The sequence below is a fragment of the Desmodus rotundus genome, chromosome 6 (genome assembly GCF_022682495.2).
Source record: "Desmodus rotundus isolate HL8 chromosome 6, HLdesRot8A.1, whole genome shotgun sequence".
NCBI classification, from domain to species: Eukaryota; Metazoa; Chordata; class Mammalia; order Chiroptera; family Phyllostomidae; genus Desmodus; species Desmodus rotundus.
The window spans coordinates 20,334,398-20,349,577 of NC_071392.1; the positions used below are offsets into that span (position 1 = coordinate 20,334,398).

The 15,180-nt window shown below is 37.2% G+C and overlaps 1 protein-coding gene across 1 annotated transcript in view; it reads left to right on the forward strand.

Moving 5' to 3' along the window:
• Positions 1–15,180, forward strand: part of CRPPA (CDP-L-ribitol pyrophosphorylase A) — a 190,700-nt gene that overhangs the window by 3,039 nt on the left and 172,481 nt on the right. Inside the window, exon 2 of the mRNA XM_053926793.2 lies at positions 8,586–8,862. Within this exon, the coding sequence (XP_053782768.1) occupies positions 8,586–8,862 (277 nt within the window). The remainder of the gene's footprint in view (positions 1–8,585; positions 8,863–15,180) is intronic.

Here is a 15,180-nt window from a genome sequence, read left to right on the forward strand (position 1 = left end):
AAACATAAGCCCTGAGGTAGAACATCTATAAAGAAGCAAGTTGATTGGTCATAGGACCTTCAAACATTTGAAGAATTAAAGGTACATGTATCAGAGCAGCAATTTTCAAGATTTTTCATCTCATGGAACTCATAAACTAATTACTAAAATTCTGTGGCACATCAAAAAAATATACTTTTTGCTGATCTAACAGAAAAAAAGAGGTATAGTTTTGATTCATGCACACCAGATGGCTACTGTGTTGACTGTTGTCATTTTTTTCTTTGACAATCTAAGGGAAAGAGGTCAGGACCCCTGACTTAATAGTCAGGTACTGCATGTTTTAAAGATTCTTGCACACTGGTTGAAAATCACTGCATAGAGGTATATGTAACTGAGAAGTTGGAGGAGGACTTGAGAGAAAAACATCTATCTTGTGAATTAACTGGGACTTCAGATTTTTGTTTGTTTGTTTGCTTTGTGTTTTCCTGCTGGCAAAATGGGAAAAGTACACATTTTTCTAGTTTAGCCAAGTTCTACTTGTGCACCACTTCTTCTTCGATAACTGTTGATCAGATTAAATGAGATTCAAAAGAATCTCTGAAACCTCACAAATCTGAGACATTGGCTAAAAGCTCTACCTATCTAAATCAGTTGTGTGGAGGTATATTTATTATAATTAACCATTATATGTATATATGTATAGACATGAACAGGTATATATATGTTTATATATGTTCACATATGTTCTATACTAAGATTATGCAACTGGTAGTTCAGATCTGTGTATTATGGGTACAATTAAAATAATCAGGTATAACAACTAAATTTTTCGTGGTACTAAGAACAAGGGCTTTTCACAAGTTGATTAAAGTTTCTAGGAGTCTGAAAGTTTATTTTGGCCTTTTAGAAGGAATTGCAATATAAATTATTGAACCACAGATTATATAACTTGAAGAGAACTTTGATTTTTTTCATTTTACTAACAAGAAACTGAGATCAAGGATATTAATCTTTTACATAACTACTTATGACTTGAGTTTCTGAAAGGACATGTTGCTCTGAGAAAACAAATCATGGGGACGGGGTATTATTGGCAAGGGTGTGAAGCTCTGAAAGTTAAATTGTAAAATCCATTCACAACTGATGGACTCATGTGTTTAAATTTTACTGTTTAAAAAAAAAGGCCTTTTCAGATCTGAACTAGGAAGTAAAAATTCCTGCCAGTAATTTCTGGTTTCAAATATCTAAGGAAAGAAAGTGTCATTAAGGAGGGTCAGACAATCTGGACGAGCGAAATAGATTAAAATGACACCCACAACAAAAGCAAGTTAGAGATGCAAATTTTGGCTTACTCAGATTCTTGGTGGTGATGGTAGGCTGGGTGGGGTGGGGAATTCTTCTGACAATAGATTTGGGCGATGTCTGGCACAGCCCGATGTACTCCTGAGGTTTCTCCAGTTCTCCCAGGTGAAGGACATTGCTTGAGGTAACTCGTTCCTTGATATGGTCCCATCTGGTTATAAAATCTGGTTATAAATGGGCTTCCCATACCCATCTTCTATAAGAGGAAAATATGGTGTCCCACTAATAAAAAGCATAGTGCTATAGTGATAGTAATGTATGTCATTTTATCTTAAAATATTGACATTCTAATTCATGTTTCTGTCCCTTATGAGTTTAGTTAATATGAGTTGGTCTTCTCGGGTCTGATAACTCCAGATGAATTTGAAAGGAAAAAAGTCTGTTTTGTGCATTTATATGTGTTTGTTATGGAAACTATTTTGTGACTGAGGTTGGATTGTTATCGTATTGCTTGGAAAATCAATGGAAGTCCATTTTTAGTAAGTGTTTAAGACTCCATTGTATGTCTTTCAAAGTATTAACTTATGGATTATAAGACTTTCTGTTTTCTCCTTGTCTTTCAGTTTTGTTTCCTGTGTACTTTTAAAAAATGTTCTTTCTTATATTTCTGAAACCACTGCAAATTCTGTGTGAGCAAGATAGAATAGAAATAAATACATAACTTTTAATCCAAATGAGCAGTGCTGATTGCTTGAATTAAGCTGAACATAGGAATGGAGTAGGGAAGCCAGGAGAAATATTTAGATAAGAATTGACAGATCTTAGTGATTAATTGGATCAGGGATTCAGAAATAGAAAGGCATTTAGGAAGATTTTCACTGAATGGTTGTTCAGATATGTGAATTTGACTTTAAACAACTTTGTCTTAATGCTTCATTAATAAAAGGGTCAACTCTGAGTCAAAGGCAGGGACAGGCTGGTATTTTGTACAGATCAGATGCTTAGAATTTTGTGTTCAGTTCCAATGGCCCCCACAGGGCTCCTTCAGCACGTGAGATAAGACCAGGACTGGTAGACGGCACTTGACCACCGGAAGCCTTCATGGGCAGTAGTAAGGGGACTTGACTTTGTGAAGTCAATCAGGAGCCAGCCCTTTCAGCATTTTGCTGCTAAAATACCAGGGTGGATATGGAAATATTGAAATCTTTCCGTTAGGGCCACAGCACAATACAGAGGCCCAATTTCCATGAAGATTGCCATGGCCGTGAGCCATAGTTGCCACTGTCCCTTTGGGCCAAACTTTGCAGCTTCATGAGAACAACTTACAGGTGTTAACAGAGTCTGATTTTCCATGGTTTAAAAAATATATTGTTGAAATCTTCTATTTTCAATGGATTAAACTATCTGAGCAGAGTATTCCAGTAAAATTTATCTTATTCTAGGAGAAGATAACATTTGAGATATTATATTTCTTCCCCCAAATGTCTGTAGGTGCAATGGAGCTTGAGGTACAGTTTGCATTTTCCTGTGGAATGTGCTACACAGGAAATACTCAGGAGAACTTGCTAAAGTCCAGTTACAGGGGCTTCAGTGTGGACTTGCCTTCAGCTAAGTAGGTCAAGCAGATCCATTTATTCAGCAAATATTTGTGCAGTAGGCACTGTGTGAGGTACTTAAGGTCCTTCTCAGTTTTATGGCTCTACATTATTAAATTTTAACACTATGAAAGACTCTTAATTCTATAATTAGAAAAGAATGAGAATAAATCCTCTGAAATACAACAGTCCTTATAAAGGCTTGCAAGTGCTGGTTATATGCTTGGTTGCTGAATAAAAAGCATAATAAACCCATTATCTCTTAAGAATGGTCTAGAATGGTGTCTTCCAATTTTTTATTGTGACCTGTTATAAGAATTATACTTTTGATCATGACTCAATTACAAATACATACTTAAATATACACATGCACACATTTGAAAGAATTTCATGAAAACAACCTATCTTTACTATTTGCTATGCATTCTAATTTTTCTGTTAACTTCTAGTTCATTTACTCAAAAATATATATTAGTCTAATCTTATTAAATTGATTCTATAACACACTAATGGGCCTGATAGTTGCAGTTTGAGAAACATTGTTTTAAAAACACTTAGCTGTATAGAGCCTCATACAATTGTGTGAAATAGCCTGAAGCCAGGAATTTCTCTGTTAGTAATTATTTATATCTACTTTGGCTGCTTTCTGTTTGATGGGACATAGATAATTATTTTATAGTTATTTTAAGGTATTCCAGTAAAATTTGAATTTACCTTTGGGAATTCATTCATTAATTTATTAACTCATTGAACAGGTATTTGAATGACTACTCTGTGTCAAGCAATGTTCCATCATCTTTTTCCCTCTTAATTATTCTGTATTTTAACATTTAATTCAACATAATTTTTGATTAAAAAACAGCAATATTATATATACCTTTAAGAGTTGCTTTTAACCTATTTTTTTCTGGTAGAATATGCTATGAAAAGCAACAGAGATGAATAACTTAGGGTACAAGTTAAATTCTTGCTTTGTAGAACAGTCCTGCCCCCCGATTTAGTAGAACATGTTTTTATAATTTCTCTATCTTAAAAAAAGCTTAGTGTGACGGTTGTATTAATAAACAACTGAAATGTATTTGATTACTTTAAAATTCTTTTCTATAAATAAACCCAAGAGCAGTTTTCATTCCTTTGTAATTGTTTAAGCTTTCTCTTCTCTACTCATTAATTCATTTAACATGTTTATTGACATATGGTCTGCAAGGTCGGAAATTCTGCCTGTCTTTGTTCACTATTATATCACCGGTGTCTAGCACAGTGCCTGGCAAATTCTAGATGCTTGATGTTTGTCGAGTGACTAAATGAACACACAAATGAAGGAATGCCTGCTTTTGCTTGAATTATAAGAAATTTGACCATTTGTTGATCACAAATGTAGCATATTATATGGTTCAACACTAATAACATAAATGAAGTGCTGAAGACACAGTGATCTGGACATAATCTTTCTTGAATTTTGTGACCTCTTTCTGAGAGATAGTTTAGGGTGTTTATGGAGGCTAACAATGTGAGCTCCAAAGTCAAACTGGGGTTCACCCAGGTCCCTTCATTAACTAATTATGTGGTCAGAGATCACTGCCTCTGTGCCTGCTGTAAAATGGAGATTATGGTAGTACTGCTCATAGAGTTGATATGAATATTGAGATACTACGGATATTGCAGGCAAATGCTCTAAGCAGTACGTGGCACCTACCAAACAATCTGTACATCTTAGTTGCTGTTTCCACTATTAATATTACTGAATGTTTAGTAGATATCAAGCCCTGGGGTATAGTCTTTGCTTTTTATGAGTTAGCAGCCTACTGAGGGAGATAGAAAATGAAACAGAAGACAGCTTGATGCTTGATAAGACTCCCTAGCGATCAGTCCTCTGAAAATGATACTTCACCCAGAATGACAGGGAAAGCTTCCGGGAGTAGGCGTTATCTGACCTGAAATCTGAAGAGAGTAGGACTCAGCCTGGGGTGGATGGGGGTGGGGGAGTGACGAGGTCAGGGCCTGGTGTTGAGAGGCAAAGGAAGCAGTACAAGCAAAGACAAGGGTGTGAGAGAGAATGTGGTCAGTAGAATAAGAGGGGCATGGAGAGACCAAGTAGTGCAGGGAGAAGTAGGCTGAGGTCAAGTCTTAAAGGTCTCTAATCAAGAGCCAGTGGGGAATGGCCTCAGGTTTGCACTTGAGGAAATCATCTAGCACTGGTGCGAATGGATTGTGTTAGGATAAGATGAGAAGCAGACCAGATTAAAGGCTGGTGCGATACATTATGGGAGAACTGTGCCAATGGAGACAGAATCTTGGGAAACCCCATATTTTGGGGACACTGAGGAACTATCACTGTCATTTGTTAAGTACAGTACAAACCCTAAACCATGTCAATTCAGTGTAAGTTTTTTTTTCTTTATTTTTATTGTTATAGATGTCTTCATTTTCCCCTCCTTTGTCTGCCTCCACCCAGCCTCTCCCCAACCCTGGCCCCTGCCTCTGGCCATTGTCATGCTTTTGTTTTTGTCTTTGAGTGATGCATATGTTCTTTGTTCTATCAATTGTTAAATCTGCAGTGAAAGGAGTGGAGGATGGATGGGTTAAAAACAAAGAGTAACCCATACCTACCTTTATTCTAGAATCCCTTTTACTGCCTGCACAGATTACTACATATTTATTCTTTGGTATTCTGTGAATTATTGCATTGTTTATATGTGATCAAAATTTCCCCAAATTCCTCACATAACATAAGTAATCCTGGCCCTCTAGGAACCTTGGGATCTAGAAATTATAGTAAAGAGTCAAACATCTCAAAACAAAACAATCCCCAAAACCACACTGCATAGAGAAGGCTGTTTTCATTCTTGATTTTTATGGTTAACCGAGTTAATGAAGAGAGCTTTCTGTGTTTTCAAAATCCTTGAAACTATTCAGTGTAGTAAGATGTTACGTTGGTCCTGGTAGATGAGACAGACCAAAGGCATTTATTCATTCAACAAATAATCAAGTACGTACTAGGTGTTCAGTGTAAAACAATGGGCAAAACAGATCATCCCTGATATCATGGAGCCTACATTCTAGAAGATGGAATGTTGTATTATCTTGATGAAAAATGGTAAAAACATTTTTCTCCAAGCATTTTTTGACATAAGATGGTAATGTAGCAAAATAAGGTATGATATATCTTTGTATCAGATATCTCTATGATTTGCTTCCTAGATTACAAGAGATAGTATGGTGTTGTGAGGATCCCAGGATAGTTAGAACATTACCAATGCTTAAGGCATAGTGCTTAATTGAAGTTAGCTATTATTTACATAATGGGATAATTGAGTTATTTTGCCAATCTTACTGACTAATGTAGATTACCTCTAATTCATCTCTTAAATCCCATCTAGAAGCTCCAGTTGGTAGCCACACTACCATCATTGTCTTGAGGAGACTTCGGCAGTAGCCCCCTTCCTGGTCTATCTGCATCCTTTCTCTGTCTCCCCAGCCTGCTTTTTACTTTCCAGCCAGAGTAAAATTTATGCTGTTAAATTAGTTTCCTATTGCTTCTGTAAAAATTTCTGTGAACTGAGTGTCTTAAAGCAACAGAAATTTATTATCTTCCACTTCTGGAGGTAAGAAGCCCCAAATCGATCCCACTGGGCTAAGGTAAAGATGCTGACAGCACTCTGTTCCTTCTGGACGCCCTGGGGACAATGTGTTTACTTGGCATTTTCTCGATTCTAGAAGGTCACCCTGGACTCGTGGTCCTGCATCACTCTGACTTCTGCTTCTGTTATCACACCTCCTTCTTTGATGCATCTGCCCCTCTCTTCCACTTGTAAGGAATCTTCTGATTGTATTGGGCCCAACAAGAAAGTCCAGAATGATCTTTCCATCTCAAGATCCTTATTCACATCTGAAGTGTTACTCTGACATGTAAGGTCACATATTCACAGGTTTTGGGAACTAGGAGATTTTTGGAGGGATGTTATTCTGCTACCATCATGGTATAGAACAGTGTCTAGAACGTTGGTAGAAGTGAGTTTCTTAATTAATTAATTAATTAATTAATTCAGTATAAGTATCTTCTCCTGCATAAAGCTTTTCTATGGCTTCCTATTACATTTAGGATTAAAGACTTAAATCCCTAATGTGGATTGGGGGTCCTCACGGCCTAGCCAAGCCTGATGCTTTCCTGGGCCTCCAGCCTCTCCATGGGCTCTTTTCCCCCTTGCTCACAGAACTCCACTCCATTTCTTCCCGGCCCCTCGGGACCTTGCTGTGGCCTCTGCTTACACCAGCCCTCTGTCCCTTCCTCCAAACCCCATTAACTGTTTTCCTGCCACTCGCCATAGAGCAAACTGCTTCCCTTAAGGAGCATCATCTTGGACTTTTCTTTGCTGGTCAGATATTCTACTTGGACACAGTCCTGGAACCTGGACTTCTCCTTCATGGCACTTGATCACAGCTTGCAGTTGTTTATTGGTGTTCAGATTTGTTTCATTTGTAAGCTCTGTGAAGGCAGTGACTATTTCTGTTGTCTACTCCATGCTGATCGTTTATTTGGGGCTCAGTAAATATTTGTTAAAGGAGTGGACATAAAGTAGCTGTTGGTTTTGTTCATCACTGTAGTATTTTTGTAGCCACAGGAAGAATGGGGAGAATGGGAAGGGTTTGTTCAATAACAGAAAATAGGAGATTGATAATTATTGAGTAAAGCAACCCAATGTTTTATATTCATTTTTCAATAAAGGAGTTAATTTCACTACTTTGTAATTTTAAGACCCTTCTTCCAACTCTTTAAAAATATGCATAAGGCTTTTAACTGTCTAGTATGAACATATAGAATCTCATAGGCTAGGGATTCTATTACATTTTGAAGACACGTTCATTCAGAGTTGATGTCCTGGTTCAGAGGGTGTTGTCCTGGCTCAGGCCTGCGGAACATTGACCACTGGTGTTCAAAAGCAGTCGGCCAAACTTCAATGCGGTCATCGCTCAGTGCATGTCAGACCGGATTTCTGTAAGAAAATGTTTTACAACAGAAAAAATACTGTTCTATATTTTATATCTGACTCAACAGGTTAATTTCCTCTTTTAATTTTATATTTTTTAAATTATGAGTTTTTCTCATTTTTAAGCTTGATTTATATTTATACAAATTTAATCATTATAGTTTCCCATTTAAGCTACAGTATTTCACCTTGATATACTAAAGTTTGTGTTAGTTATCAGTTTTGTTGCCAATTCAGTGAACTTTCTGAAAGAAAGAGAACAGAACTTTTGGAATTTAAAAGTGCTTTGAAGCGTTCCTATTTTATGAGAAAAAATTACTTGGAGAAAATCAATTTAAAAGCATATTCTTATATTTTTCTATCAACTGATTAATATTATAATTATTCAAATTTAACTTTTAAGTCAGAAATCTCTATTATATAAATCTGTATACCATATCTATTTTTCACACTATATATAGACAATTTCACATGATATATTGTGAAATACTATTTTTTATCTATCTGTTTCTCTCTATAGTGTGTTAATCACTGATGTTTTATTTTTTAATCTTTTTACTGGACTTGATAAAAATTCACAAAACTGATTGTTATTAACTTTCAGTTTTTAACCTCTCTATGAAGATATATTAGTACTTAGTATTCAATTTTTTGTTTTTAACTTTGGTTGTTGATTAAGAATCACTCTATGTGAAATGCATGTATTCTTTCCTTTTAGAGTATGTTGGATAAAGGACATTGTCGTGGCAGTGACTGGAGACCACATGGAAGCAATGAAGGACATTATTCGGAGGTACCAGCATAAACGCATCTCACTAGTCGAGGCTGGAGTGACCCGCCACAGGTCAATATTCAATGGACTGAAAGCACTGGCCCAGGATCAGCCAGATTTGAAGCTCTCGAAGCCAGAAGTAGTGATTATCCATGATGCTGTCAGACCTTTTGTTGAGGAAGATGTCCTCTTTAAAGTTGCCACAGCTGCTAAGGAACACGGGGTTAGTATTTACAGTTAGTGACACTAGATAAAAGAGGCAAACACTGTAGAGTGGTTCACTTGCTGAATTTTGTTAGGATTATTTTAAATGTCAAGTTATTCAAAATGGGCATGTTGATCTAAAGGTGGTAGGGTAATTTCTTTTGGGAACTTTGTAGTATTATGGATTGTGAGACTGTTCTGGAACTTGTCTTTGCTGGAGTCATGTATCATCACAATGTAATATGAGCTATTTGGAGAAGAATGTAGTAATAATGGCATTAAAATATGGAAAATATCTAAGAAATTACTCAAAAATATGGCTCATTGCATCCAAATTTTGTGTTTTGTATTTCCAGAAGTGGTTTATTTTATACCAGAACAGCCACATGAGATTTTTGCACTCTGTAAAGTGCATCATCTTAAGATAACAGAATTGAAGAAGATCAAAAACTATGAACAGTAAAATGACAACAAACTCACAACTATCAACATCTGAACCTAAGAAACAAAAACAAAAACTAACCAAACAACTAGACTAGGAACAGAACCGAGAAATGGAGATCACATGGAGGGTTTTCAGTGGGGAGCAGGAAGGGGAGAATGTGGGGGAAAAGGTACAGGGACTAAGAAGCATAATTGGTAGGCATAAAATAGATGGGGGAGGTTAAGAATGGAATAGGAAACACAGAAGTTAAAGAACTTATATGCACGACCCATGGACATGAACTAAGGTGGGGGGATGCTGGAGGGTTGAGGGGTGTGGGGTGGAGGGGGGAGAAAGGGGAGAAAAGAATTGGGAAAACTGTAATAGCATAACCAACAAAATATACTTAAAAAATAACAATTGTTTTTATTTCATCAAAATAAACATAGGCTTGCAAAAGACCTACTATAATCTCTAGAACATGTGTTTTTCTTATATTATCAGGTAAAATTCTATAAATAAAGTAATAGACATTAAACTTAAGTTCACAGTCTAAATTTTAGACTTAGTGAAAAATTACTGCACAGACTTGGTGGGGTGTGATGGAAACGATCAGTGGAGTCTGATAGACTTAGTCCCAATTTTTAGTTTTTCTAATTATTAGCAGCGGAATGTGTTCAACTTTCACAACCTCTTTGAGCCTGTTTTCTTTATTTGTAAAGATATATGTAAGGTTTTTTAGGATAGAAAATTTATAGGTTAACTTTTAGTAAAGTTCTAAATACTTAAAAATGCTATTATTTTAAGATGAATTGTAACATCTCTGTAATAGAGTTTCCTCCAAGGAGTGTAGAATAATGGAAGGAATCATCCAAGCCTTCCTAGCCATGCAGCAGGCCGGGAAGTTATAAAATTTTCCTCTGGGAAAGACAGCCTATGACTTCTCCTAAGTTAACTTTATGTATTTGGATCATGTAATTAGGAAATGTTCCCTAATTTCATCTCTTTTTCCTGTAACACGGATTTATTTAAATTTAGAACTGTGGGAGACTTCCGTAGATCAAATGAAACATTTTGATTTCATTAACATGACTTCTAAATGGTATTTTGATGTAGTGAAAACTTGGTCCAGGAGCATTAGTGACCACAAAACTTTCTCATGGTTCCCCCGCTTCTCCCAGAACCACTTTCCTCTTCTTCAGCCCCTCCGCTGTGGTAGAGACAATGTAGTCAGTTACAAGAGTGGCGAGTAGCAGTAACGGAGCGAAGAATTTGTAACTCTTAGGCATTTGAGGCAAATTTTACAATTTGAAAAACTTCCTAGGGAAGAGTACATAATTTGGGCAGATCGTTAGAAGTTTTAATGCATATTAAATACACATAAAAATATGGCTCTTTGCCTGTGTTACCTCTGGGAAAATATTACTCAAGCTCACTATATAAAATTCACACATATTTGGAATTTTCTTGTTGAGAATTATATTTGTGAGAGATTAGTTCTAGGAGATTGTCTATAAAGTGTTTCTTTTGGGTGTATGTCTGAAAAGGCAAAGAGGCCTTTTATCTTGCTTCACTCAATAAGTTAAGGAGATGATGCATTTCATACAGATGTAAGAGGAGCATGTGTTAAGGATTTTACTTAACTCATTAAAGAGGGAACAAGACATGTTACAACTGCCGAGAAGCACAGATTTATGTGAAATAAAGGAAAGGTGAAATGAATTCACAAATAAGCAAAACTGCTTTTCCAGGAAGGAAAGGTGTCCATTGGACCTCCATGGGACAGAAATTATTTGCAAATTTACAGAAGAATGATTTTTGTATCGCTATCAGTTATCTATAATTTCAGAGAGTTATAAAAGAGCCCAAAGGTAATGAGAGGCTACATTGAGCTAATCTGGAAGGGTCTGCTCTAAATAATACGTAGTTTTTCATTGGAGACACTCAGTCATATTTTCTTGCTTATTCTCAGTCTCCTTACAGTGGTTAGGATAGTCACCAGATAACCTCAGAAAATCCAGGCACTACTTCCTGCTAACTCTCATACTGCTCTAATCATAAAAATATAAATGCAGTTAACAGAGACTTGTACTAGTAGTTGAAGTTCTTGCATTGATAGGAATTATTGGCATCTTTTATAATCACTGGCCAATAAATTACAAAAGATTGGTTTGAATCGAATTCTATCCCAAGGCAAGGAAAGAGTAATGACTGCTTAGTCAAAGCCACTGCATAATTTGTTTTTCATGGATTCCTTTGAACTCCTTCTCCTTTATGCTCTTAAATTATATTCTATAGACTCAGAACTGGTTTTCTTGTTTTCTTAGTCCCTATTTCAAGCTCTACCAAAAGATCCCATTCCCATAAATCATTTTCTAAGTAAACATTTTCTAAGTAACAGCCCCGTAGGTAGTATACATGCTAAAGGTAACTGTGATATATATTTTTAAAGATTATATTTATTTATTTTTAGAGAGGGGAAGGGAAGGAGAAGGAGAGGGAGAGAAACACCAATGTGCAAGAGAAACATCAATCAGTTGGCTCTTGCACGTCCCCAACTGGGGACCTGGCCCGCAACCCAGGCACGTGCCATGACTGGGAATTGAACTTTGGTTCACAGGCTGGTGCTCAATCCACTGAGCCACACCAGCCGGGGCAGTAACTGTGATATTTTAACTTACATCACATTTTGGATAAAACACAGCAAAACAAAATAAATTGATGAAGGTACATTACCTCAAGAGACTCTGATGTCCAAAATCAAGGCTGACCTGAGAGTTGCCTGCACACGGGATCTTGAAAGGATCGCAAGGACACAGTTTTGCCCTCTTCATTGGGTCTGCACCGTTCTCGGGCTCCACAGGTTTGATATGACCTCAATAAGACCAGCAGTGAAATCCTTCTAGTGTTTATTCAGCCTTACTCTTGATGATAGAGGAACTGAAATTTATATAATAGCCAGAAATTGTGACATACGGTGCGTGGGTGTGTTTTTATGGGATCTCCGTGGGTTCTGCAGCCTGACTATGTTTATCGATGATTGATAGCACTTTGGCAATTCTTTTAAGTTTGGTAGGTGTGCATCAGGAAGAACATGCTTTCCCCCTACTTAGTTTTACAACTTTATGCAGTATAATCTGGGCACGGTCTAAAATAGAGAGGGAAAACCACGTGGCAGATTTTGACTGGTTTTGGAAATCTGACATTAGGTAGAAGCGACCGTGGCTAACAGTCACTTGTACTTGATCCCTGTTGGGTAGTTTTGATTGTGAGCAAGTGCACCGAAGGTCAGAGTTTAGTCCTGGGTGGGGTTCAGGTAATGAGCCATTCTGGGTCATTGGATCCTGTGTCATTATCTATTGAAGAGACACTTTGGTGTTGATTTAAAGCCCGGCTCTAATGAAGCAGTTTTATTTGTGAGTGAGCAGTGAGTTATGATTTAGTGGGAAATTTCAGGCTTACTTTGACAAAGATTTAAATGCCCAGGAAAGGTGCTGAGCTATTCCTTAACTGCCATGGATGAGGTGAGGCTTGATCTGGTTCTGATGCTAGAGAAGATACTGTGTGGAAACAGCTTTGGTTTTACTTCATTACTTGAAATTACCAACACCTGTATATATGTTCAATGAATTACCTTAAAATGAAGTTGGAGAAGGGGATCAAGGCAAGATGAGTGTATCCAGGGATTAAAATGAAATTTACATATCCAAGTGTACAATAATATACCTGATCATTTTAGGTTTAAGGCAAATGTTACTAATTTAACTTCCAGGAATTAAATTTCAGTGCAGGGTGGGGCAAAAGTGGGTTTACAACTGTGAGCATGTGAAACAGAGTTTATTCTTGTTTTATTATTTATTAATTATTATATTATTTTCCATACAAATAGCTATAAACCTACTTTTCCTCATTCTGTATGTAAAATGAGGACTCATTCTTTTTTGCTGCATATTCATTTTGAGGGGTATTTTGTGGTAATGTAGTAACTCGGACAGAGGTTTTTCTAAAATACCTATTTTATACCTATTCTATATTGAATAAATAATAGATTCTTTTAACTTGTCAAAAAGGAGATTGGAAGTATTCTATTATAAACTATTAAACATCTTTTTTTAAAGATTTTTTAAAATCTTATTCATTGAATAAAAAAATCTTATTTATTCATTGAATAAAAAAATCTTATTTATTCATTTTTAGAGAGAGGAGAAGGGAGGGAGGGAGAGAAGGAGGGACACATCAATGTGTGGTTGCCTCTTGTGCGCCCCACGGACCTGGCCCACAACCCAGCCATGTGCTTTGACTGGGAAGAGAACCGTGACCTTTCCGTCTGACTGTGCTCAATCCACTGAGCCACACCAGTCAGGGCAAAATATTCAAAATCTTGTAATTGCCAATGATTAGCTTCGAATATGTTATTCTGTAAATATTTACTAAGCCCTTCAAATAGAGACAACTCAGCTAACTGAAATTGCAATTACAAGGCCGGAGGATTTCTGTTGCACATTGTCATAATTAACTTTAATGCAGATGCCTTAGGAGGAATGCTTGTTAGCATCTGCTGTGTGGATGGATCAGTATTGTTCAGTTTTGCTTTAAAAAGTGAACTGTAGAGTTGGGGTTCATTATTCCACACTGTATGCTTTATACATCTACAATCATTTCCGTGCATTGACATGTGGAAATACTTTGATAGATTAGTCTGAGAGGCAAGTAATCACTGTGGTGCTGAGCTGTTAAGCTTCCATTCCGGGCTTATTATGCTAATTCCCAAGGAGACAGCGTATTTGATAACTTGGGAGTTGTGCTTCGTCTAACAGACTTCTCAGATTCCTATGTTTGGGAGGCAACTAACTGTCATTGTCCATACTTTCGTCATATCTGACGCTTCTTCTTAGATCCTGTGGCTTGCCTGGTAAACAACCACTGCACCACTACTTTGGAGCTGATGGGTGGGCACGATGACTTGTGTCTTTCAGAGCGCTAACCCTTCTTCTTGCACAAGGTGCTGCATGGGGGCATTAGAAGACTCGCATATTCTCTTTTTGCTTCTTCTGGTAGAGAACCCCTGCACTATGTGTGATCTGGGGCAACAGAGAGCCAGGCCCTAGTATCTCTGCCTACCATTTCCATGGCAGGTCCTCACCCTGTAGGTGGGTGTCTCCAGCCTCTGGGTCACACTCACCTGTTATTTAGCCTCTGTGAGTGACATGGAGCTGAGTGTGATGGGACATGTTAGCACTCTGCTTCTCCTGTTGGGAAGTAGGGGGAGAGGTACCCTGTTTTTTGGCCGTGCCTGTTCTAAAAGGAACTTCAGGCACACTAAACTGGATGTGGACTGAGGGAGGAAACAGATCACGACTCGAGTACCACAGGCTCTCTCTGTTCCCACCAAGATTTAGTAGATTTTCTTGAATAAATGTTTCCTAATTTGCTGAATACCCTTAAGACAGTTTTCAAAGGCTTTTTTAAATGGTTGTTTTTTAAAAATACTTTTCACTAGCTCTACTTGTTTTGCTGGGGAGAGAATCTGCGGAGCCACTCCTGTTGACAAGTTGTATGTCTCATGTTCTCTTTTAAATAAATTTTCACTTCATGGCCTGGCAGAAAATTATCTATGAATAGTTGCAATGGAAATTTGATATTTTTTTCTTAAAAAGCAGTATGTGTGTATACATGTGTGTGCATGTGTTTCTTTTCTGTTTTGTCTTCTAATCCCTACTGATAGGCTTCGCCAGTTGGGCTAGTTCCTCCTCCACCTTACCTACCTTTCACCTAGTTGGACACCACTTCCTCCCTGTCACCCCCGGTGGTCTCCTCATTTTTGCTTTTATGCCTACGCTCCAAATTTTTACTTGAGTCACTGGAAATGGTGACACAGTTTGTAAACTATCTACATGACTCATACATTAACTT